This window comes from Rhizophagus irregularis, chromosome 8 (assembly GCF_026210795.1).
Source record: "Rhizophagus irregularis chromosome 8, complete sequence".
Classification (NCBI taxonomy): domain Eukaryota; kingdom Fungi; phylum Glomeromycota; class Glomeromycetes; order Glomerales; family Glomeraceae; genus Rhizophagus; species Rhizophagus irregularis.
In genome coordinates this window covers 343197-369140 of record NC_089436.1, presented here as the reverse complement: position 1 = coordinate 369140, position 25944 = coordinate 343197, and the positions used below count along the sequence as shown (strand labels likewise).

Below are 25944 nucleotides of genomic sequence, written 5' to 3'. Positions count from 1 at the left end.
TTTTTTTAATAGGTAAGATTTTTTTTTTTGATAGATTTCGTTAGTAAACTTTTTTAACAAGTGGGATTTTTTTTTTGATAGAGAATTTCGGTAAATAATTTTTTTTTTAATAGGAGGGAAGTTTTTTTTTTTTGATAGAAATTCTTTTGAGAATTTTTTTTTAATAGGGAAATGTGTTTTTTTGATGGAAGATTTTCGTCAGAAATTTTTTCTTTAATCGGGGATATTTTTTTGGTTGAGAATTTCATTAGAGAATTTTGGTTGAAAAGTTTTTTTATTTTTTTAATGGAGAATTTTGTTAGAAGTCCTAATAGAAAATTTTTTTTTGAAAAATAGTTTTTTTTAATTTTTTTTTAATAGAGATCTTTTTTTATAAAAAATTGATTGAAAATTTATTGGAAAATTTTTTATTAAATTTTACAATTTAAATAAATTTTTTTTTTTTTAATTGATATTATAAAATAAATGGTTTACTAGTAGTTAGTGCTTCAATCCGGATGAAAACTTGAATATTTTCATGTTACGATTATGGTTGAGAAAGATTATGAATTTCAGATATAATTTATTAAAGTATTATTATCCCAAAAATTTATACTAATTCTGGCCAAACTCATAGTGCCAGCGAAATTTAATGAAATTCAATCCGGATGAAAATCCGGATAAAACCGCTATGGATCGAAGCACTACTAGTAGTTAAAGCTCTGCATGAGCTGGCTCAAGCTGAGCCAGGTATCCAAATCATAGCTCAAGCTCAGCTCGAAAAATTAAGAGAGCTGAGTCCACAATGAACTGAGCCATGGCAAATATCGGCTCAAGCTTTTTGAGCCAAGCCGAGCCATAATAAATCCCAGCTCAAGTCGAGCTGGACTTAAGCTGGCTTGAGCCGGGCTTGAGCTTTACCTAAAAAAAAAAGAGAGAAATGGTGTTAATGGTGTTTTATAACACCATTTCACAGCCACACACTTCCAAACAATACCTACCACATATTCCATAGCCGGAAACCTAAAAAAATAAAAGTAAATTGGCATTAGTATTGTTTAAATGCCATTATACAACCACATACTTTCCAAACTATACAAACCCATATGCGGCAATTCTTGCTGATTATAAGGAAGAGAAGGTACTCCAGATTTATATCTAAAAAATCCTCGTGAAAGAGTTAGGGTTAATTATTCCACTAGCCGGAAACCTGAAAATAAAAAAAAATGCATTGGTGTTATTTCGTAATGCAATTCATAACTATATATTAAATTACTTATCGCATAACTCCAAGGAATGGTTGTTCTTGCTTCATTTCGATGGAATTCACGTCTAGAATAATGTCCCCCCTGTAAAAAATCTGATCAGTGTTTTATCTTTCCATGTTTTTTCCATGAATGTATCATTTTCATGGAATTTATAGCCTTAAATCATGGAAATTTTTATCTCGCTAACACGGATATCCATGAATGTATCATTTTCACGGAATTTTTACGGAAGACACAGAGAAATAATGGAAATATTCGGATAAAAATTTTTTATAGGGCCCTAAAGAAAAAAAGAAAGGGAACGTTAGTAACATTTCCAAATTAAAAAAAACAAAGTATCCTTCCCTTAACTTACATTTTCGTCATCTTTTTAAACAATAATAATGAATAAATTATTATTTAAAAAAGATCGGCATAAAAAAAAATTATTTTTCGTATACAAAAAGTTGATTATCAATCAACCGATTGGATCGGTAGATAGTAAGTCATGCATATGACCGACACCGAAACTGTAACCAATCAGAATTTATTTTATTACTTTGTAGGTGCCAGCTTGATCTTTTTTGAGCTGGCTTGTCAAGCATCAAGCCAATTTAAGTATGGCTCGGCTCACAAGCCAGTTGGCTCATGCGGAGCTTTACTAGTAGTATATAAAATTGCTTAATTTCAGCTACTACACTATATCATAGTTTTTTTTAATTTTATCTTAATCTTATTAATGTAATTTAATATTTTTTTTAATTAATTTTTATTTTATTTTATCAGTTCTTTGTTTAATTAATATAATTAATATTCTATTTGATCTATATTAGCATACTTTTTTATTTTATCTTTATAATTATTTTTTTAAATTTATTATTAGTCTTTAGTCTTGGTATTTCTTTAATTTCATCTTTATTTAATATTTAATTTTAATTCTTTTTTTTTTTTGTTTTATTTGTTTTATTTTAATAATTTCAGATGTCTAAAATTTATTTTTATGGCATTTTTTTAAAAAATTTATCTAACTTTATTTAATAATTTTCTTTAGTTTGGTATTTTTTGATTCCATTTTAAACTTTAATTTTAGCATTTTTTTTTTTAATTAGAAATTTTTTACAAATTTCTTATTATATAATCATATTGTATAATATAAATTAAAAGGTTTTAAAATAATGTTAACTTTAAAAAAAGTATATAGCAGAAATTTTGCTTTGAAGTGTTTCTCTTTTTTCATTAGTAATATTAAATAATTGGCATAAAAACATTTTTCGAAAATCTACTATTTTAACTACTTTTAATATATATTGATAGTAAACGTTGCTGGGCGATCATCGCCTGGGTTTTTTTTCAAATATGTCATATGATGTATCTAATTTTGATTGGTTAAACTTAAAATTTTATTGCAAAATATATTTTTTAAAAAAAATTTTTGCAAACATATTTATTCAAAATAATCTTATTTAATGAAATTTTATTCGCAATATTAAAATTTAAGTCACACATTTTACGATTTCAAAGAAAAAAATCACCATATTTATTTTTATTGAACAAATAAAAGAAACAATAACAATAAATAAAAAAAATAAGTAAATTACAATGATCAAGGAGAAAGATGCTAATAAACAAATGAAATAATAATGGAGTAATGGAAAGTAATAGAAGATGAAAGGGAGTAAAAAAGAGTAATTAGAAGTGATAGGAAACAAAAAGGAGAAATAGGACATGATGATGAGAGATGAAAAGGAGTAATGGAGACGAAAAGAAGTGATGGGAAACGAAGAGGAGTGGGAGATAAAAAGGAGTGATGGGAAGATGTGATGGGAAGATTAAGAGGAGTACGCAAGTAATGCCAATTTACTTCAACCAGAAATAGTTACAAGACATTTCGCTGAAAGGACGTTCTGCCAAAAAATAGGGGCATTATGAATAAAGATTACTTTTCAGCTCTGCGAAAAATAACATGCATTTTTGTTCATATTTATTATTTATATTAAGAATCATTAATTTTAAGAATTATTAAATTTTAAAAAGGATTTTATAAATAATAAAAATATTAATTTTTAAATAAAAACATTAATTTTCGCGAAGTATATTAACTTTTAAGAATAAAATTAAAAAAATATTAACATTAATAAGATTAAGATAAATTAAGAAAAACTATGATAGAATCCTAAATAGCATAGTAAATTAAGTAAATTTTTATATACTCCCAGCGAACCCTATTAAAGAAAATTTCTAACGAAAATCTCCCGTCAAAAACACATTTTCCCTATTAAAAAAAATTCTCTAAAAAATTTCTATATCAAAAAAAACTTCCCTCCCATTAAAAAAAAAATCTTTACCGAAATTCTCTCAAAAAAAAAAATCTCCCCTGTTAAAAAAATTTACTAACGAAATGATCTATCAAAAAAAAAAAATTCTCGGCGAAATTATTTATCTTCCTATTAAAGAAAAATTCTTTAATGGAATTCTCTATCAAAGACAATCCCCCTATTAAGAAAAAAATTCTCTAATAAAATCCCCCGTCAAAAAATACTTTCACCTATTACAAAAAATTCCAAAAGAAATTCTTTATTAAGAAAAACTCCCTCCTATTAAAACAATTCTTAACGAAATTCTCCATCAAAAAAAATCTCACTTCAGTTGTTAAAAAATTTTCTAACGAAATTATCTATCAAAAAAATCTTCCCTTTAAAAAAATTCTCCAAAGAATTTTCTACAAAAAAAAAATCTCAATGGATTCTCCATTAAAAAAAAAATCTCTCCTGTTAAAAAAAATTGTTCCAACAAATTAGGTATATGTCAAACCAATGAAATTTCTATCAAATAAAATTTTTTAACGAAATTATCTATCCCTATCAATGAAAAAAATTCTCTAACGAAATTTTATCAAAAAAAAGCCTTTGCTTATATTAAAAATAAAATTCTCTACAAAAATTGTTTTATAAAAAAAAAAGCCAATAAAATAAAATAAAAATTCGTGTAAAAACTACGCTAAACTTAAAAACATGTGACCGACAAAATATCAACCCTGTGCTGACAAAGAAACTAATTTTTGACAAAGATAAAATTATCGAGTATAGTTGGATTAAATCAAACACAGTTGGACAAAAACATCAAGCACAGACGGACAAAAATATCAAGCACAGATGGATAAAAACATCAAGCATGGACGGATAAAATGTCAAGTATGGTCGGATAAAACCATCAAGCACGTACAGATAAACATCAGATAAAAATATCAAGCACGTACAGATAAGCATGAACAGGTAAAATGTCAGGCATGGTGTAACATTTTATCAATCCATGCTTGATTTTTCACCCGCCCAACTCGGCTTGCCATAACATAATACTCACTATATTTAAAATATTTATTTAATCTTACCTATTATAGAAAATTTAAATAAAAACCCTTATTTACCAAAATTGTAATTGCCGATCAGATTATTTGTGTATTTAACTTAGTCTTGTTTCACGCCATTATTCAACATAAAATAACGTTTCACCACTTTTTTTTTCATTTTTTTTCTTTCCTTTATTATTTTTCAGTAATTTTTATATACGAATTAATAACATTTTTTTGTTAAAAAATTATTTATTAAAATGGATGAAATTAAACTAAGTGATGATGTATTTGAACAAATAAAAGATTTTAACATTTGGAATTTGACTAAAGAACAAGAATCGTTAATTAATAAACTAATAACAGACAAAGAATTAAAAAATCGTTATAAAGATTATGATTTATGTAACAATTGTAAGCAACCTAGAACTGGTCATGATTATTGTCAGTTATGTAAATCACAATATTTTAGACAAAATTTCAAAAATTGGACAAGTGGAAATCATGACGTTGATGAATTTATTCAAAAAGCACAATTAAACGCTAAAAATAATCGCCAAATCATAGAATGGATTGAATATGATAAATTTGAAGATGTTGAATATTTAGCAAAAGGGGGATTTGGAACTACTTTTAAAGCAGTTTGGAAAGATGGTCCTTGGAAAGTACCTAGAAATGATTTTCAATTGAAAAATTTGAAAAGAATAGGTGATACAAAAGTCGCTTTAAAGTGCTTACATAATTCCCAAGATATTACAGCAGATTTTTTAAAAGAAGTAAGATATTTTTTACTGATTTTAGCAGTATTAGCCTTTATAAATGTTAAACTAACTATAGTATTCTTTTAAGGTTGAATCAAATATTTTAGCACATTTTACTAATTATATAGTTCGTTGTTTTGGTATTACCAAAGATCCAAAAACAAATAATTTTATAATGGTGATGGAATTAAAAAATGGTAGCTTAAGACAACATTTAAATAACAACTTTATTTCACTGGATTGGGATCAAAAGTTGTGGAGTTTATATTGTATTGCACTTGGTCTTAGAGATATTCATAAAAAAGGATTAATTCATCAAGATTTTCATTGTGGAAATATATTAAGTGATTTTAATAAAGAAGCTTTTATTACTGACTTGGGATTATGTCAACCAGCAAATGTCAAATCCTCTCAAAATAATAATAAAAAAATATATGGTGTATTACCTTATGTAGCTCCAGAAGTTTTAAGAGGAAAAGAATATACTCAAAAAAGTGATATTTATGGATTTGGAATTATTGCATATGAAATTTGTACAGGTTTCCCTCCATATTATGATATAGCTCACGATGAATTCTTAACAATAAAAATTTGTAATGGGTTGAGGCCAAAGTCTAATTATAAAATTCCTCAATTAATTTTTGACATTATTAATCAATGTTGGGATGCAGACCCTTTAAACCGACCTAATGCAGAAGAATTACGAAAGTTATTTGATGATTTATGGAAAAATTGCAATAAAAATAATTGTATTATCAACAAACAAATCAACGAAGCAGATGAAGTTAATAAAAAGTCATCCTCATCATTTTCAACAGCTCAATCACCATTATCTTCTACAAGTACACTCCCATATATGACACATCCTCAAGCAGTTTATACAAGTAGAATTTTAGATTTTAAAAATCTTCCAGAACCAAAAAATGCCGATAGTAATGATGGTTTAATTGGAATAGAATATTCAGGTAAATTATATGAATTTAATTTGTTTTATTAAATCGTATTTTTATACAATATTTATTTCTACATTAGAATCAATAAAAGTTGATTTTACCAAACTCAATATCAATTCCGAAAATTGCATTTAATTCTTTGTTTACATGGTTAATAGAATATTAAAATAATGTAAAAGCAAAATTTTGTTTATCATCAAATTTAACCTTATAACTGTATTTTATACTTGTTATATATTAGTATAAATCTGAAATCTATAGATCTAAAACTTCAGTTCAGAATTTTTTTTAAAAAAAATGCATAGAAAACATTTTGATAGTAGTACTGTAGCAATATAATGAACTAATGAACTATATTACCTTAATTAATGGTGATAATTAAAATAACAGATGCATATATAGAAGAACAATTAGGCAAAAATATAATATTTTTTTAATTACTTCTAAATCCTCATTCTATATGTGTGAATTTTTGTTTGTTCTTTCTCAGACTAAAATAATATTACATTTTAATAATTATGAAAATTACAAATTATTCGCATACTTTACGTTATGTTATATAATAAAGTACGAAAAGATACGTATAAAGCGAATAAAGATACGTATAAAGCTAAAATATTGTACGCTTCACATCAAAAAATATTACGTGTTTTTCATGTGACTGATGTGAGAGTAATCAAACATTGCGTAATCATTTATAAAATTTAACCTTTTTTTTCCAAGAAATTTTCTTAGCCGTTCTTTTAATATGTTACTAAAATATGTTCAAAGAATAGAAGTTTATAATATGTACTACGAAATTTTATTTTAATATAAATAAGATGAGTTCATATGGAGCCGTTACAATCGACTAGGAATACGATTAGGAATAGGAATAGGAATAGGAATGGGTATTCTACCATTTTTTTTTCTAAATTCGTCTAGTAAGAGTATACCTGGCAAGTATTTTGATGATCCTTCATCGGCTGCTTCATAAAAGTTCTATCTTTTTTATTAAAAAACTACTTTATGTTACACGCACAACCATACATAATAGGAAAAAAATAGTAGCTTTCTATACTACGGTAAAAGTAGTCACCTTTTCTAATGTGTCAACGGCCATGATATAGCTTAAACATTGTAGATCATATCATCAGAGCTTGAAATATTGATACAGCGTATCACTGAGCTTGAAGCTGAGAATGTGAAATTGAGACGGATGAGGTCCATAAGAAAAATATTAGCGATGAGATTAGGAAACGAAATAAGGAAAAGAAGCTTAGTAAAGCAGGGCAAAGTCAAGTATCGTTACAAAAATATCTGATACTGTTACTTCTGGTAATACCTCTGGTATCTCTTCTGAAAAGCCCGTGTGTGCAAAAAATGGACAGGGATTAATTCAGGAAATTTCTCGCAATTTTGATGAATCCGGTACTCCTTCATCTATTCGGGATTATGACTTCACATGCGCATTGCCTAACCTTACAGTACCATGTTGCGTAACAATTCAAAGACAAATTAGAGGTACAATTTCTTAAGGATCTCCAACTTCTAGGAGTTCGTTGAAGTCAATTGTACGCGTATTTGCTCCACGAACATTTAGGCATCAGTATACAAGAATAAGTTCAGATGATATAAACCGGATAGTCCGTCATCTCATCCGTCTATCCGATCCATTTAAACTTATTTGATTGTTATTATGATATTCGATCGTAATATATCAAATTGGAACGAGGGTCGTAAAATATGTAGCATGTAAATAAGCTTCATCAATGAAAAAATGAAATTTTGAAATCATCATAGCTAGACATCTACTCCCAGAATATACAACGGCCTCGTGCGTGTCTTAGGGTTCTTTTAAACCCGGCTTCCGTTTCAACGAACTCAAGCCATAAACACAGAATGCACAGACAGATACGCATTAGGGTTCTTTTAAATCCGGCTTCCGTTTCAAAGAAGTCCAGCCATAAACGTACTCTACAGTTGGACTGCGGAGATGCATATTCGGGATAGTGTCATGTTTTTAGTCCTGTTCTGCTAATCTGATAGTAGTAGTGTAAGAGCATCCCCAGGCGTGGCTTTGTGAGAGCGTTATCACTTATCAGTGGTGTTGTAGAAACATCAACAGAACTGAGGAGAATCTACAACTTTCAGGCCAAAGATACGTCGGGAATTGTTTTTTCCGTATTGATATAATAACAAAAATGATTAGTACACTATAGTATTACTTTTTGAAAAATTTTATTTGAGAAAATTATAAACTTTTCAAAAAAAAAAATGTTAAAACTTAACTGCAAGTTTACAAGTTATAACAAATGTCTTGAAAAAGAAGGAATATTTTAAAAAAAATTACGCGTAGAAAAAAAGGATTTTTATAGGAATAAAAAAGTCGATTATTTTTTTGTAACGCAAATTAACACACAAATATATATTAATTACGCGTTTACCACAGAATATTTTCGGTTAATTATTATTAAATCTCAGCACTCAAACTTTATTGAACCTATTTTTTTATGCATAAAAATACTATTTATAGTTACATGAGTTATGCGTAAGCACTCAAATATATTCAATATACTCATCATACCCGGCTACAAAAACATACATTAGAATACATAGTTATTACAGTTTATCCTACAGCTGCTTTATCAAACTACAATTACATAAATTACATAATTATTAGATATTTTTTCATATAATAAATGACATGTAAAAGTTAAAAGGACGCGTCGCACTTAACTGGAAATATAAACATGACCATCTGATAGTGGGATAGTGGGTTGAAATCTTTATATTAAATCAACATTCAACCAAAATATAAATAATAACATAACTTTTGATATTTAATTCTATAATAATTAGTGTGGGGCTGTGGGCCATTGTTGAATCATATACCTTACAGTGCCAATTTTGTGGCTTTTAAAAAGGTTTGAGGTAAACTACTGAAAATATTAGCTTATTATATTATAATAACAGGATAATTACTGAGTATTATAAAATATGTACCCATCCACTAATAGTTCCATAAGAAAACCAGCTAACACAGGTCTGGATGATGAATTTTTAATTTATAAGCCAATTGGCATCCCAGAAACTATGGGCGAAATTATCTCAACGCTGTAATCAAATAAAATATAATCAATCATTATTCTGGATTTCTCGATTAAAATTGATCAATATAGACAATATTTGGTGGATTATATTTGATTGGCGGTCATTGGCCAAGTGATTAAATGTTGTAAACGTTGATTTTAGAACCTGAAAACTTTGGAAAATGAAGAAAATACTTTCTTTATTAATTTCGATGATTAATTAACTTTTGATATGTGTAATCAATCACAATTTTTAGAAGCAATTAAAATTCCCATAATAATTTAAAAATAAGCTTAAAGGCTAATATCAAAATCATTTTCTATGTAATATATTCTATATATGAATTAAAAAATTAAGTCAGATTCATCACATTTTTGCCAAAAAATTGGATTGAAACAAACACTTTGTATTAAATATTATCGGTCAATTAGCTTTATTAGTCACATGATTTTTTGTATGTTTAAAATTTTATTACCCTAATTTTCTTGTGCTATGTGATGTTAAAAACTATTTGTTAGAGCGGCCTAACTAATATATGTAATGGATGAATATAACTAAATGATATAACTAAAATTTTCTAATGCTATACCATTTTGATATTTGCTTTTTTAATTAAAATCATTTCAGTAATTTTTTTTTTATAAAAAAATATTAGACTTTTTTTAAAAGATTTAAAAAAAATCCTTTTTTAAAAACGTAATTCATTATATTTGCAGCCACCATTAATATGCTAAATTAAAAAATAGTCTTTTATACTTTACAATAATACCTTTATTAAATAAATATTTTTTTCAATATGTTATTGTCTAAAGAAGCAGAATGAAAATATTATAAAATATATAGTAGGTTTTATAAGTTATATTATTATAAATTTATTATTAATACAAATTTTGGTATTTTGGCAAAGTTCGTATTTTGGCATTTTGAAATTTGGTTTTTAAATATATTTTAGATTTCAGATTCAGTATTTCAGATTTTGGTAATAATTTTAGAATTAGAACTACCTTTAGGTAGAAATGTTAAGAAATTTACAGTTTAAAGCTTTTATGAAAGAAATGTTAAGAAGAAGGATAGTTATATTACTATATTAGATGAGATCAATTTAATAGTAGAAAGTAGTAGTACAGAATTGTGGAAAGGAATTACCATTATATAGGCCGTATCTCACATGATACGTTTTTTTTCAGCATTTTTCCGTATCTCTAAACGTATCTAGACGTAACTAGATGACTAGACGTATCTCTCAGTATACAAACCATATCTTTCAGTATAAAAACGTATCTGCTTATTTTATAGAGTGTTACAATACTTCATTTTTTTTTGTTTTGTTGTGGAAACTTTTCACTTACCGTAAGGTACCCGGGTATAAACCAATTTACCTTATTTAAAAAATTGGATCGTACCCGGGATACTTTGTATGGAACATGGAAAAATCGGCCAGAATTAACCTAACTTTACCAGAATTAAAAATTACCTCTACATATTATAAGGAGGGTACGTCAAAATGGGGATTCCTTAGTCAGTGCTATCCGGTATTTGTTCTTTTTAAGATGTCCTACAATAATTTCTATGATCAAAATATCAGCTATGATTATTGAACCACTTTTCAAAATTAGAGAAAAATATTAACGTATATAACGAAGAAGTTAAAATTGAATAAAATTTTAACTATTGATTTGTCAGCGAATTTATCAGAAACAAACCGGAAAACATTTAGTAGCTATTTAATATATTACCTAGAAGTGTGATGCTCTGCCAAGAGTCTTAAAGCTGTGCTAAAGAAAAGATGAAATTTAGATAGTTCTTTTTAAGAAGGCTGCTGTTTTGGCGTTATCAAGTATAAATTTTTATTTTACTAGTGAAAAAATACACGTATTTTTGTTTTTGTCTTCAATTTTAAATCGGGTATCACTTTCCGATACGATTATATATCTATGTACACTAGTGGGATTATTTCATATTTTAATTTCATGTAGCATTAATCAAACTTAAGTTAATTCTTATTTTTTTTTATTTAAAAAATAAAGGATACATAACCATTTGTTATAATTCAGGGTAAACTATTATGTGAAAAATAATAAAACTAATTAATCAAATTTCAATAATGTATTTACAGCTTTAATAATGAGGCAGGTATTTATTAGTACAAATGATAATTGTTAAATGTAGGATTTTGCCTTTTATTATAGTGTGATCTGTACTATACTACTATTATTCAGATTTCTTATGTACGACATGACCGTCATGTGCGTGATGAGCGACATTAGATGACCAATAAAATTGGTCAACATGGTATCACATGATGATAAATTTATTTTGGTACAATCGTTATAAAATGCGGGATAAAAAAACTTTACAAAGAAAAGTACTTACGGGTTGATAAAAACTAAGAGATACTGAGAGTCCAGAATCCAAGGGCATAAGAACAGAGACAAGTCCGACCAAGAGAAAATTCAATCCATTATGTCGTTATAGGTTAAAGTATTTATTTAATTTTATACTAGTTAATTACGATAAATGTTGACACCCATCATAATCTTACTATAATTTAAAAAAATGACGTTGAATCCTAAAGGTGTATATTCGGCTATTTGCATCACTGTAATCTGTAAAAAATGTTGATGTGTTTTATATTTCCATGATTTTTCCGTGAATGTATCATTTTCATGGATCTAACACGGATATCCCGTGTGAATGTATCATTTTCACGGAAGCCACGGAGAAATTATGGAAATTTTCGGATAAAAATTCTTTATTAGAGCATCGCTAATAAAATTATTATCACAAAATATTTTGGTAAAATTATCACAAAATATTTGTAAAATTTCAATTCCAATTAATGTATTTTTTGTATTGTTTTTTTTTACTAGTCGAATTTATTTTTAAAACAATGTGAAGTTTGTGAGAAACAAGTGAATACTCAAGCTGATGTACTGTACAGTATCTGATGTATTATTGATAGTCGGGGGATCATGGAATAGCTTTCTTTTAAAATTGATTGAGACTTTAATTAACTTACTTAAAAAAAAATAAAAGATAAATGGAATTTTATATTTCTTTAAAACTTGCAAATATTTTGCGTTAATAATAATATTTATTTTGCGTTAATATTGTTAATAATTATATTAATTTGATTTAACAAACATTTATTATTTCAATTTAAAGTGATATGCATAATACAATTTAAGACTTCTAAACTTCGGGATTTTACCAGCAGTATTTTTAACCGTTGGGTTCTGTAACCTTGATTTGCCAGGATTTTAAAACTGGCGGGCCATCTAGAATTCGAGATTATAGATGTCAGAATTTTTGGGTAATCTCATAATTTAATACAGTACATACTTTATTAATAAAGTATAGAACTTATGGGAATAAATAAGTTAAAAATGAACTCCATCGCCATGAAATTAGCGAAGAATAGCCTTTAAAATAATATATATCACGATTCGAATAATAATAAAATTGAAAGAAGTTTTAGTAATAAACATTTTAATAATATGAATGGAATATTTCAACTTATAATACCATTCATTTTTTCTTTAATAACACAATAATTCTGGAATAATTAATTTATCCGGATTCCGGATGCAAGCGGCGCATTTTTTTTTAAAAAAGATAAAATAAATATTTTATTGAAATGCAAATAAAAAGAAAAGAAAAATGAAAAAAATACAGAATAAGAAAGAAATAAAATAAAGTAATGAAAAGAAAATAAAAATAAAATAAAAATTTTTTTTTTTAACGATTCGATGAAAAATAAATGCTAAATACTTTTTAAAAGCTTCTTTTTTTTCTTTTTTTTTTTTAAGGTCTAATGAATATGCAAAAATTGTCCTTTTTTTTAAAAAACTTTTTTTTTTTTCGTTTGTATCCTTTTTTTTTTTGTGATGAATAAATTACAATGCAGAACTACGTGAAAATAAAAAATAAGAGCTATATTTGAAACATTATTCTATTATTCTATTGCTAAATTGTTTTGATAATATGCCAAACAAATTGTTCTCGCCTTTTCGTCTAAACCGAGATGTTGAACGTTTTCCCAAACATCATTATAGTTATCAGGGCTCATGGTATCATACCATTTGTCACCATTTCCGAAATATAAATATTCAATAATTGGTTCAAAGGTTTCAGGGGATGGTACAATGATCTTCACTAGATCCCCTTCTTTTACATTAGCAAGTGTATCTCGGAAAAATGTTGATTGAGAAGTAAGATATTCTAAATGTACGAAGAATGATCTATCAAGACCTTCTACCTTCAATTCGAATGCGTGAGACTTATTGTTGAAATAATTTGATCCTTCTTCATGTAATAAAGAAACAAAATAAGGAGCAGGGATTTCTTGAATAACAGACATTTTTAAGGAGTTTTAATAATTTAAGAAAAAAATAAATCAAAAGTTTGTAATTTGATCTAAAATATTGATTGACTTTTAATAGAATTATTGAATTGTTTTTTTTTTTATTTTATTATCGATTGAAATTTTTTTGTTGCAAGAAAACCTTCGTCGCGTTCAGGCATATTTATACACACCGAAACTATAGCAAGCCGCTCATTTCTAATATTGGATGCCGAGACAGTTCGAAAAGTATTATTACCATTTATACGTTCATTCATTAATTAGTAAAAAGATTATCATCATTACCTAAATTCTATGATTACTGCGCTTTGTCGATCATGTGATACGAAATTCCGCGGATTTTTTGAAGTTTTTTTTTGATAACAATAGTACTACCATGACCCTTTAAATTCTATTGTTCAATGATGATCATAATTCTAAAAAAAAATTTAGATTGTTCACAAAAAAAAAAAAATTTGAAACTTTAAAATTCTAAAACCTAAATGAAATCCAAACCCATTATTTTAAAATATTTGAATTTCTGGATGTATATTTTTAAGTAAACAATTTTCGGTAATTCAAAATGATTGGATATCGATCATATTGGTATACTTTGAATTTTTTTTTTCCTTTGTGTTTCATTGTTTCATTTATTTCAAAATACTTGTACTATAACGAAGTTTCACATCATCCTATTATATTCCAAAAAAAGTTTAAACTTAAATAACTTCGTTAAAATTGTATCAACGAACGTTTCAAAATTTTATTAAACAGGGGATATTCGGAATATTAAAAATCTCCACGTTTTTAATTTTAAAAATATCTCTAAATTAGATAAAACAATAGTTAAGCAAAAGTCCGGATAAATTTTTAATATTAATATTAAACATTTTAAAACACAATAAAATAGGTTTTTTTTTTTTTCTACCTTAATTAGTAACAATCTCAATATTTTATTACAAAGAATTTTTTTTTCTTATTTTTCTTTTTGGATATAATATTAATGTCTTACCATGGGGTAAAGAGATCAACTATTTTTGGAAAATATAAACTATATTTAAGTGAAACTATAAAATCTTTCTCCTCAATAATATTGAAGCATTGCACAAGTTACCCCGAGGTACTACCATCAATCATTAATAATATTAAAAGGATGGATTTATTCTCGTTTAAAATTTGGAATTTTTCCGCTTCTTTCGTAAAAATTATTAGTTGTGATTTTGAAATATTTGATAAATATTTGCGTAATTATAGCGTTAAAGAAACAATTTTGTTGATAACTATTAATATTTTGATTAAAAATTTATTCTATCGTTTAGGATTTTTTTTTTTTGTTGTTGTTTATGACCAAATTGAAGCAACCACCTACAGTATTTCATTTGGATCGGAAGAATAAACGATATTTCGAAGAATCGGTTATTAAAATGATACATCACTTTACCGCATATAACTTTGATGTGATGTACTAAAACCATATAAATAATAATTGTAATAATAAAACTTTAATAACGTTAATCTTATTATAAAAAAAAAATGCTACACATGATGATCTATACGGTATGAGCTGTACTCATTTTCAGGGCCGGAATTACGATAATGCATGTTGCATAGTTGCTATAAATTCCTTGCTGATACTATTATAAAATAGAGATCTACACGAATTAACGTCCTGCCTTACGTATTTATATTTTTTTTTATTTTTCTTAGCGTTAGAAAAAGAAAAAAAAATTAGTGCAATTAGTGCTTTGATAATTGTTATCAAATTTACTAATAAATAAATTCGTGGTTTATTTTTTTAATTAATTAAATTACAGCTATTTTCATTATTTACAATAATTACAAACGTTACGCCTATCACAACTGATTGAAAAATCATCACCATATTTACAGTTACGACAAAAATAACAATTTTTAAGACAAAAGGTTGCAATTTTTCAGCTTCATTAACCTTATTACGACATGTAAACCTAATTGAAGTTTCTGTTGACCATTTAATAGAAATTAATTGACTAATTTGATCGATAGTAGAAGTATAACTTTCTTCAATGTCAATATTTGAATACTTTCGCTCAATTTCAGCATTTTGAAAGGAATTATAAGTTACGATTAATTGCTTCCCTTTACTATGAATCCAATCATCAAATAAGTTAACAAGATATCCAGCAGTTGGCCTTTCCTTCGGGTCAGAATCCCAACAAGATTTCATAAGTTCGGTATAAATAAAAGGAGTAGCAGAAGGAAGTTCAGGTCGAGATCCTTTAATAATATTAATAGGGCTGATATCCTCGTGGTAAAATGGGATTTTTCCACTTGCAACTTCATACATAATCATTGCAAAACTATATATATCAGACGCCGAAGAATACTGACTTCCAGATAGAATTTCTGGAGCTATATAAGGTAATACACCAAATAGTTCACCTGTTGATACAGAATCTTGATGCCATGTAAGCCCAAGATCGCTTATCATTGTCCAACTTCCATGTCTTAAAATATTACCTGTATGTAAATCACGATGAACGTACCCAGAGTTATGAATAATTTCCAGACCCTCAGCAATGTCTTTAAGTGTAATTAAACGTTCAATCCATGAAAAATTTAAAAAATTTTTACGAATGTATTGTCGTAAATTCCCATCTTTAGCATACGATGTTACAACAATAAAGTCGCCTGTATCCTTCCAACGTGAAATTCCAAAACAACGAAGTACATGTCCAATCATTGTATTAAATTTGTGATGAGCTGAAAGCTATAATTATAATAAAATTGTAAAAAAAAAAATATTTTATTTAACTGAGAGTAAACAATAAATCCCATATTTACCTCATTAATAAATTCGCTTAAATTTTTTTGAGATCCTTTTATTACTTTCAATACTACTTCATGACTACCAAAACGTTCCCAGTTATTAATATTTGTATCCCAATAAATAATTGGACCTTGTTTCCATATAGCTTTATAAACAATACTATATCCACCTTTTGCTAAATATGTAATATGATCAAAATTTACAAAAGGAATCCATTCAAAAAAGCTATGAACATTATTTGCAGTAATTTGTGTTTTGATGATTAAATTATCTAGACCAGGTCTCCAACTTGTCCATTCCGAAGTTTGTTCATGAAAATGAGCAGCATTACAAGAACGACACCATTTCTTTCCAGTAAATAACTTTCGACATTCCATACACCACCCTAATGAAAGTTTTAGTGATTGTAGATATAATTCATCATTCATCTCTCGCTCATCCCAAGGTTTCATTTCTTGATAAGTCTGATAACTTCTATGACGATCATTACGGTCAACCTGCCAGCTCGTTGATAATATACAAGGAAGTGATAGTGTTGATAATAATTGTGATGATGGCTGTAGTAGTGGTGAATATTGTGAATATTGTGGATATTGATATAATGGATATGATGGCGAATATTGTGCTGGTTCTGGATTATTACTTAATATTGATGATGACCATAAAATTGATGGTGATGATGGTGATGATGGTGATGATGGTGATGATAATGATGACGACGACGAAGAAGATAGTGAAGATAGTGATGGTGATGCTAGTTCTGGTAATGTCTCAACTATATCATTAACTGGTTTAGATTTATTTCTTTTTATAATATTTCTACATTTGGTAATAAAAAAGCTTATTTTTTCTGCTATCTTTTTCTTGGCCGACCGAGGTTTATACCCTGAATTCATTTTATCGCTACTGCTTTATGCATAAGAAAATTTATTAAGAAACCGAATTAACGGAATATATATAGGATAAACAAAAATCCAATAACAAATAGCAGATCACTAAAAATGAAATAGTTAGTACAAAGTTTTTCGTGTGATCGGAGTGATCAACTCCGTATTTTTTCTTGTATGGAAAACTCGAGTATCACCAAATTCTTTCTATTATGTCAAAAATTTATTTCGAGAAAAATAAAAAAAAACTTGTATATCCAAATAATGAAAGCAATCAATGAAACGATCTACATTTCGTGTAAAATTTTTTTTTAAAGAACCTTCCTTTTCCTTTTATGACGACGTTTTTATCAGTTATTTTTATTTTACAAAATATTGTGTAATAAAAGATTTAAATGGAAAGTACTTTTTCTAAAAGAATTGTGGATATTCTTTTTTTTTAAAAAAAAAAGAATAAAAGTATAAATTTTTTGAAAATAAGGCACGCTGTTTAATCACACGTTACACAAATAGTAATTTATATTGTACGATAGTAATGTAGAGTTTCTGATTTCTTATTGAAAATTATTAAAAGAATATTATAATCTTTGACGTGTTTTATTAATGTGAGAAATATGAATTGGGGTATACTAGATGCATGATATCCAGTTGCGCAAAGATCATATGAATTCTTATTACGGCGAGCCCTGTATTACGTAAATTGTAAATTTGATATATTAAAACAGCACAGGCTTTTTATATCAAATCAATGAATCAAGCTTTTTAATATGAATTAGCTTAAATAATAAGCTTATAATTAACAAACAAAAATGACATTACAGCATTAAGACAAGATAAATAATTGAGGGCCTCCCCTGTAGTAAACCATTTGTTAATAGAACTCCTAAAATTTATTTTTAAAAGTGTTCATATTAGGCATAATTTATTTTACAAGTCCAGAGGATGAAAATTAAAGAAACATGTATTGTTATGATATTTCTCGAATCCAGAAGGATCTCTTCTGGTTGAGCTAATTTGTCAATTGTCATTTAACTCTCATTTTTCAAACGAATAGTACAATAAAACGACCACTTAACGAAATTGTAGATACTCCGATCATATGGTTTGCTACACGCATTTAATTAATGCCGCATGATGGCATAATAATTTGGTTTGATTATCCCTATTACAAATAGTAATATAATAGATCTATCTATAGATCTTAAGGCGCTAAAAAGAACGCAAATTGACTTTATTAAGGTTAATAAAATAATATTTTATTTCATTTTACCAATCGACTAGCAGTACTATTTTTTATTTTTTATGTAAATCAATATATTAGTATTCATGATTTTAATATTTAATTATAAAAATGAGTGAATCATATTCGTTATACTAGAATTTTATTGTTTTATCACGCTCCATATTTTAAACTTTTAATCGTATAATATACCATTTTGACTAATATTCAATTGAGTAATACTGTACTAAAAAAAACCATAAATTAATTGATATCTATAGCAGATTATGTTAAAATAACAAAATTTTTATTCCATGTGCTTATTATACTTAGCAATCTTGTTGTAAATACTGTAAATGGCTTCTAAATGTGTTTTATACAGTAATCCTAAACTAGTTGAAGGTATATTATTATTTGATAAATTGTTGTTTATCTCATATACTTTTTTTATTTGTGTCTCCAATTCTGCTATTCGATACAATCCCAATAGTTAGAAATTTTTTATTATTCAGCTGTATGAACTGCTATATGTAATTTATTTAACAAATAATAAAGAATAAACGCATTAGCGTGCTTTTTACATAACAATAATCTTTTCAAATAATGTAGGAGCGTGTATGCTATTTTATTTTAAATGCGCAGTAGAAGTAATTGCGTTCTTCTCTACTTTCTCGCATATTCTCAAAATTCTTATGTATATTATTGTTAAAAAAGGGTCTCTTGATGATCTTTACATATGGATAGCGTCAAATTCTTTTATTGTTAAATTAAGGAGAAGCCATTGTTCAGATTTTCGTGATGTGATCATTTTAACATAATTTCTCCAAAAGCGTATACCAAAATCGATCCTGTAAATTATATAAAAAGTTGATGTCCCGGTTAGTGAATCCTTTTATCCACCTTGCAAAAGTAAAGCAAAAATCAAACGAAAAATTAAAACCGACCAAACCTACCATTATTTGTTCATTGATATCAACAATCAAAAGAACAAGTATAATCCGCAAAGTTATAAAAGATAGGTTGTTTTATTGTTCGGCTAGCTTCTTGGAACATGTCATCACGATGTTAATCGATCTGCTAGCCCTATAGATGTTCCAAAACCATACGAAACCATACGGTCTACTTTTCTTGCTATATATTGGCATTTTGATCTTCGCCGAAAAAATCTATTACAAAATATTCCCTAATTTAATCTAATCAACCCAACGTGTATCATCAGCGTGATAATCTTTTCTGGCATTGAAAAACCCCCTCAATCATAGATATTATTTCATATTTAGCTATTGTAGGAACAAATTAGTTAGATATTTGCCGGAAATTTGAGAACAAAGAAATAAAATGATGCTGGGACTCGCATTAAATAGCCTAGGATCCTCCATCTTTGATAGCATCATACATTTCATTCGCTTCTCTAGCATTTCCTGATTCGCTATGAATCTAATAAAATTTGCCCACATTGGTGATGTGATGAGTGATGAGATAAAAATGTTGGCGATCTGAATTTTCCTCTATAAATACATTCAAATAATTATGATCTGTAAAAAAAAAGAAGTCTGCAACTAAAAGAATTACAGGACAAATGTAAAAAAAATTTCATCTATTGCTCAAGCATGTTTCTTCAGAATAATGTTTTACACAGTGCTCAATGAAACTTGAATGATTGTTGTAATTCTACTAATTAAATAGCCAAAGGCCCGAGATAAAAAGCTTACAAAAGTTTAATGAGAAAATTTCCATTTAAACGCAGAATGTTCACGTCTCCGGAACTGAAAATGATATGATAAAGGCCGAATGAAAAAAAATAGAAGAGCGATATAATAGAATTCCTATCCGAGTTAAGTCCATGGATAAACTTTGAGAGAATACTCGGCACGGCTGAAACAAAGGATTATATTTGGAATAACGAGCTCTGCCTCCGACAAAAGTGATTGAGCGCACAATGCACGCCTTTGGCAACTTATCATGAACCACAGCCTTATTACGGGCATAATCTGAGCATTCAGTAGTTGTACTGTCTTCTGTGAGAGGATCTTCCTTCTCATGAGGAAGGACAATCACATTTCAAAGGACACACATTTGTTCTACGAAGATAAGAAATATAAAAAGTAAGACACGAATTTATCTAGGCTTTTTAAGTTATCCACTGAGGTGTTACAGTATGGTAGATTTCAAAAACTTCAAAAACTTAAAAACTTCGAGACTTAGTTTTTTATATCACTGATCACGTTCACGGTTCTGTGTAACATAAAACACATCAAACACGTCATTTTTTTTCTGTAGCTAGTAATGTCCCCCAAAAGTGAGTTTTTTTTATCGAGGAAAAGCGCACGCCGGTAGATTTTTTTCAGAGAACTTATACAACAAAGAGTGGAGTTATTTCAGAATGGTACTCCTCGCTCAGAGCAAGCCTCCCACTTAGTACTGATCCAAAGTTAGTCGAACTGGCCATTACAAGAAAGCGATCAATGATTGACAGTCTGCTCGCGTTCTTAAGAAAGAAAAGGTTTGTCAAAAATGTTTGTGATGTATCGTATCCAAGATTTATATGCCCTAAATTTTTCACATTTTGCCAGACGTCTGATAAGGTATTAACCAAAAAACAAGCAGAGCGATCCGAACTCCTTCCGGAGGAAACAGGTCGAAGAAACCTCGTCTCAACAGAATATTTCGATATTGATGTCAGAGGGTTTCATGATTCGTGTTCGTCAACGTCTGATCCGTCTTCCAAACCTAATCTTGAAGAAGGTAATAAAGCATTTTAGTTTTGCAACATTTCTAAGAAAATTTAATATGGATCTAATTCATATATAAACATAGATATCGAGTCTGAATATTATGATTTCAGGAAACGACATAAATTCTTTATTCATGGGAAGATGCAATTCATAAAGTTGATGCCAGAGGAAATTCTAAAAAGGATGTGAGTGTACGATGTGGTCAATGCTTCGTTCATTCACCTCATTAACTAAATATATTTACGCACTTTTTCAGTAGATTTCGAAAGCTATAATCTCTCCAATGAGTTTTGGAATTTCCAACAATTAACGATTCAACAAATCAAGAAAAGCCATATTTATGTTATAAAAAGGACATTAAATATCTGTAAGTATTGAAATCTGTCTGAATAATGGATTTCTGTAACTACTTCTTATTATATTCATTATTATCGTAATAAATAGATGCCTATAAAATATAATGCTGATTGAACAGACAAAACCAATATATTTTACCTGCGATCAAGCGATTTTGAATACAATTTGTCGACGACAAGCACCTTCGAGTTTCTCATCAGTAGTTAATAATGTAATTTATAATATTTTATGGTAAGATTTAATTTCTCATTCACAAATCTGATATTGAATGAATATTACTAGTTAGGCAACTCCTTTCATTCTAGTTGTTAAATTTATTCAAACCACTAGACGAAATTGAAGATAGATGGTGTGCAAAATTTTCCGAAATCACAGAGCTTCTGAATAAAGAGGATAGAACTAGTTTTTGCAAATATCAAATTAGCGAATTCTCGTAAACCATGTCGGAAGGTCGAAATTACGACGCTTCGATATCTTATAGTGTCGAAGAAGAACATAGAGGTGGTGAATTTTCAACCACCGGCATGATTAGAGGAGCAATACAAGAAGCGGATATATTTGTAATTAACTCGATAATAATATGTTTTACAGTTTTCTACTAGACTCTATTAGTAAAAATAATGAAGATACAATTGTCCATGATGCTTTACATGATTTAATCAAAGAGATGTTTCGTGACTCAGTATTGGAATTATATGGTGAGTTTATAAGCATTGTGTGAATCTTCGAAATATCTTTTATATCCTTTGATGTTGATTTAAAAGGGAAAACAGCAAAGTTCTGCTTTGATACGAGAGATGAAATTCAAGGATTCATCATCTATGTTGGTAAAAAGATTCCATCAAACTCGCGGACTTCCAAGCGGGTACTTTGGACGAATTAATCAAGAAACATGGAAATAAGATTGGCGGTACTCCTTTCAGTATATGGATTTGTGGTAAGTGTACAAATTTGAGTTACTTTTAACGTATTTATTAATTAATATATGATTGCACTTATAGATGCGAGCATTCGTATCTATAAAATCAATTACGATGGGATATACAGGTTCTTGGTTGCAAATGTAGTTATTCCAACAGAACAAGCACAATTTATAGAAGCATTAAAGTAAGTGCCAATAGTAGTACCTGGTTTATTGGCTTTAACGCAAATCGATACCAACCATTTAACGCCTTTCTCTTTGTGACTTTAAGGCATCGTATTTCTGAGGTCTTGACAGTAATTGCTTCCAACACTCCATCACGTTCTACTTATGGTAGGATGCCCACCTCATCGCCAAAACTCATCAAGGTTACAATTACTGGTCTACAACCAAATTAGTTTTATACCAACTTAGAATAATGTCTTTCAAATTTGGTACACTCGAAATATTACTATTCTTCGAGATTAATGTATTGTATTTAAGTTACCTTATTAAAGGTTTAATTCGGAAGGGAAGCTACATCAAGTAGTTATAGGTTTCGCTCAAAATTTGATTCAATATGAAAGCGTTCTACAAGTTAATAAAAAAGAATAGGAAACGTAAATCAGGTGAAGCGTTCGGGGAAGACTTCGACTATATCTACGGAATCGTTACAACAGCCTCAGAATGGTATTTTATTCTTTTCGCCTCGGATGGAATATCGAGCACGAGCAAGGATCCCCTCAATATTCGATTTTCAGAATCTGCTTTGAAGGAAGGATCGGAGGAGGAAAAGATTTGCGTAAAAATGTGAAGCGGGTTATGGCGGTCATTGTTGGGTTGTTGAAGGATAGGTTGGAGTCTGTGGATGAAGAACCTGATAGGAAGAGGGCTAGGATAGAGGAAAAAATAAGCATGCATAATTATAGTTCGCAAAAATAACATAGAAACGTCATGTACTACTGGCTAGCTACCGACGCTTGTAATTTATTTATTTTTTTTTTGCGTGATGTATCACGCTATTATTAATAAAACAAACACTCCTTCAGAATATACATTTTTGGCAATCAATATTTTTGCATGGTAAGGATTTAATGTTTTCAGAGAGGATCGCGAAGATGATCGTGTGATTACGGATATTTATATATATTAGGCGCACGAATCAAATCGGTTTAAAGTGTGGTTTAAATGTGGTTGAAGTATTTTTAGTGATTGTTGCAAGGTACACTACATGTATGATGAAAAAAATAGTAAATTTCGATCACCCACAGATGTATGGTTAATGTAGGGTTGAAACTCGGGTATAAAAACACCTCATATTACACTTATTCGCTTGTTTATGGTTAAATCACTTCCGGGAAAAAAATGGTTCACTGGACTGATGTCAACAAGCATAAAAATAGGAACGAAGAATTTTAAAAGAATCGAGACGTATTTTGGGAAGTATCGCAACTAAAATTAATGAAGAACATGATACAAATTTCCAGGGGCACCATTGTATAGAAAAGTTCAGAAATCTTATTCGGATTCTGTTCCATAATATCAATAAAATTGCATGATAACTATTGGGAAGCATATTGGTAGCAATAAAATTTATTTATTAAATAAAAAAACATAAAATATACACAGTAACGAAAGGATGAAAATCGCATATTAGGTAATTTAATGATTATCGCAAGAAAATTATGTCATCAACAATAGGTTCTGATATATAAAGCATTAAAGGGGATAATTCTTTAAAAGTTAAATGAAACTGGGAACAGGAATATATAGATTGAGAAAAAGAGGATGGATATTCAGGACAAGGCTTACTCCAAATTCTTATGGCACTAAGGCTGCTCCAATTGATTGTTTGTTTAACGTCTATAATTTATAAAGAGTTTGAGGGGGGAGGAGGGTCTACAATAAACAAACAAATAATAGGATCCAGATTTTTGAAAAAATAGAGGGGGGAGGGGTATGTTAAACAAATAATTAAATTTGAGTGGCCTAATGGCCTTCTCTAACGGATTCATGAAACATTCTAAGTCTTCGAGAAAAGAAAGTCGCTTCAACTCTTTCAATGCCTCTTCTTCAGTTTGATACCTCCATACATGAAATTCATCATTACTTGTCCATTTAAATTTCATTAAAAGTACAAATTCACCAAGTGATTTATTCACTTTATCTAAGATTTTTTTTCAAAGTTTTAATGTATTCTCTCGAATCTGGGCTGAAGTGATCGATGTCTATCTCTTCATCTTTGATCTTTTCATGATCATATTTTATCATAATGGAGAACTCATAAGATATGATATCCCATGCAGACGCACCATTTATATCCTCAAGTTTTTTATCCAATTTACAGTACGGACTATATCTTGTATTAAGCTTAGTCACCCAATCCCTATAGCGAAAATTTTCTTTAGTGACGGTTAAATCTTTTATAATTCTGAGTAAATCTTTTATATCTTCGCGTGTATTGTCACTTATATCTTATAATTTCAAAGTATCTCTATTATGAGAAAAAGCACATCTTGTTATATCATTTTGGTTCCTCACCAATCCCATTATCTCTTGTGTGTTTTCTGTCAGTTTTTAATGTTTTGGTCACACCACAACTCATTACAAATGTGTTCTTGTTTCCGAACCTTCTTATCCAGCGCTTCTTTATTTAATGTATTTTGTTGTTCCGCACCTTTTATTTTATTTTTGACACTATTAATTTTATAAATAACCATGTTAATGTGTTTGAAAAAAAAGTTCTTAGTAAGAAACAAGCTATAAAGAGGGTATATATCATACATCTTAAACTTTTGTGATGTAATACAATCATATAGCAGAAATAATGATTCAATTGATTCATGCCTCCGACTGATGGTATTTATATAATTTTCCTGTCGCACACAAAGCGCCACATTTAATTTCAGCCAAAATGCGTAATGCTGGTCATTTCGTGACGTTTACGCTAGGGGGTAGTCCTTTGTGTGATGTATTATTTTCTCTGAGCCTAAACGTTATGGCTCGTTAAAAGAAACCGACATAAAGAAGCGTTGACGAAAAATTATTGAAGCCTGGATGAGATAGTACGCAATTAATGTATGAATGTTTCGGCTGTGGCCATGCATTTTCAAGAAAACGATTTCAGAGCTTGATTTTTTCTTATAGATTTCTATTACTGTAGCATCAAACAAATAAATTCTCGGCGAGACTTTACTAAGGTTAATTCTATGAGCTGTTGACTTATTTTCTGACACTTCATATCTCGTATGACTGATGTTCGTTTTATTTTAACCAGAATATCGATTATTGGACCATGGAGTGGAATAATGTGTAGCGTAGGCAAGCGAAAAATTT

At 28.6% G+C, this 25944-nt stretch overlaps 4 protein-coding genes across 4 annotated transcripts; 2 read left to right on the top strand and 2 right to left on the bottom strand.

The window, feature by feature from the left end:
• Positions 1 to 13103: 13103 nt before the first annotated feature.
• OCT59_027988 (uncharacterized protein) lies at positions 13104 to 13855 on the bottom strand. Its single transcript, XM_025318387.2, has one exon. The coding sequence runs from the start codon at positions 13716 to 13718 to the stop codon at positions 13314 to 13316; it is 405 nt and encodes a 134-aa protein (XP_025176267.1). The 5' UTR covers positions 13719 to 13855; the 3' UTR covers positions 13104 to 13313.
• Positions 13856 to 15495: 1640 nt separating this feature from the next.
• Positions 15496 to 17405, bottom strand: OCT59_027987 (uncharacterized protein; the record flags this gene model as incomplete). The annotated part of the gene is made up of 2 exons (XM_025326400.1): positions 15496 to 16449; positions 16524 to 17405. The coding sequence occupies 2 exons, from the start codon at positions 17403 to 17405 to the stop codon at positions 15496 to 15498; spliced, it is 1836 nt and encodes a 611-aa protein (XP_025176266.1).
• Positions 17406 to 20998: 3593 nt separating this feature from the next.
• On the top strand, positions 20999 to 21811 carry OCT59_027986 (uncharacterized protein; the record flags this gene model as incomplete). Its single annotated transcript, XM_066147005.1, has 6 exons — positions 20999 to 21001; positions 21092 to 21118; positions 21189 to 21360; positions 21433 to 21535; positions 21620 to 21717; positions 21795 to 21811. The coding sequence occupies 6 exons, from the start codon at positions 20999 to 21001 to the stop codon at positions 21809 to 21811; spliced, it is 420 nt and encodes a 139-aa protein (XP_065993762.1).
• A 336-nt stretch (positions 21812 to 22147) lies between these two features.
• Positions 22148 to 23027, top strand: OCT59_027985 (uncharacterized protein; the record flags this gene model as incomplete). The annotated part of the gene is made up of 6 exons (XM_066147004.1): positions 22148 to 22211; positions 22310 to 22405; positions 22481 to 22530; positions 22596 to 22644; positions 22709 to 22814; positions 22901 to 23027. The coding sequence occupies 6 exons, from the start codon at positions 22148 to 22150 to the stop codon at positions 23025 to 23027; spliced, it is 492 nt and encodes a 163-aa protein (XP_065993761.1).
• Between the last annotated feature and the right edge of the window lie 2917 nt (positions 23028 to 25944).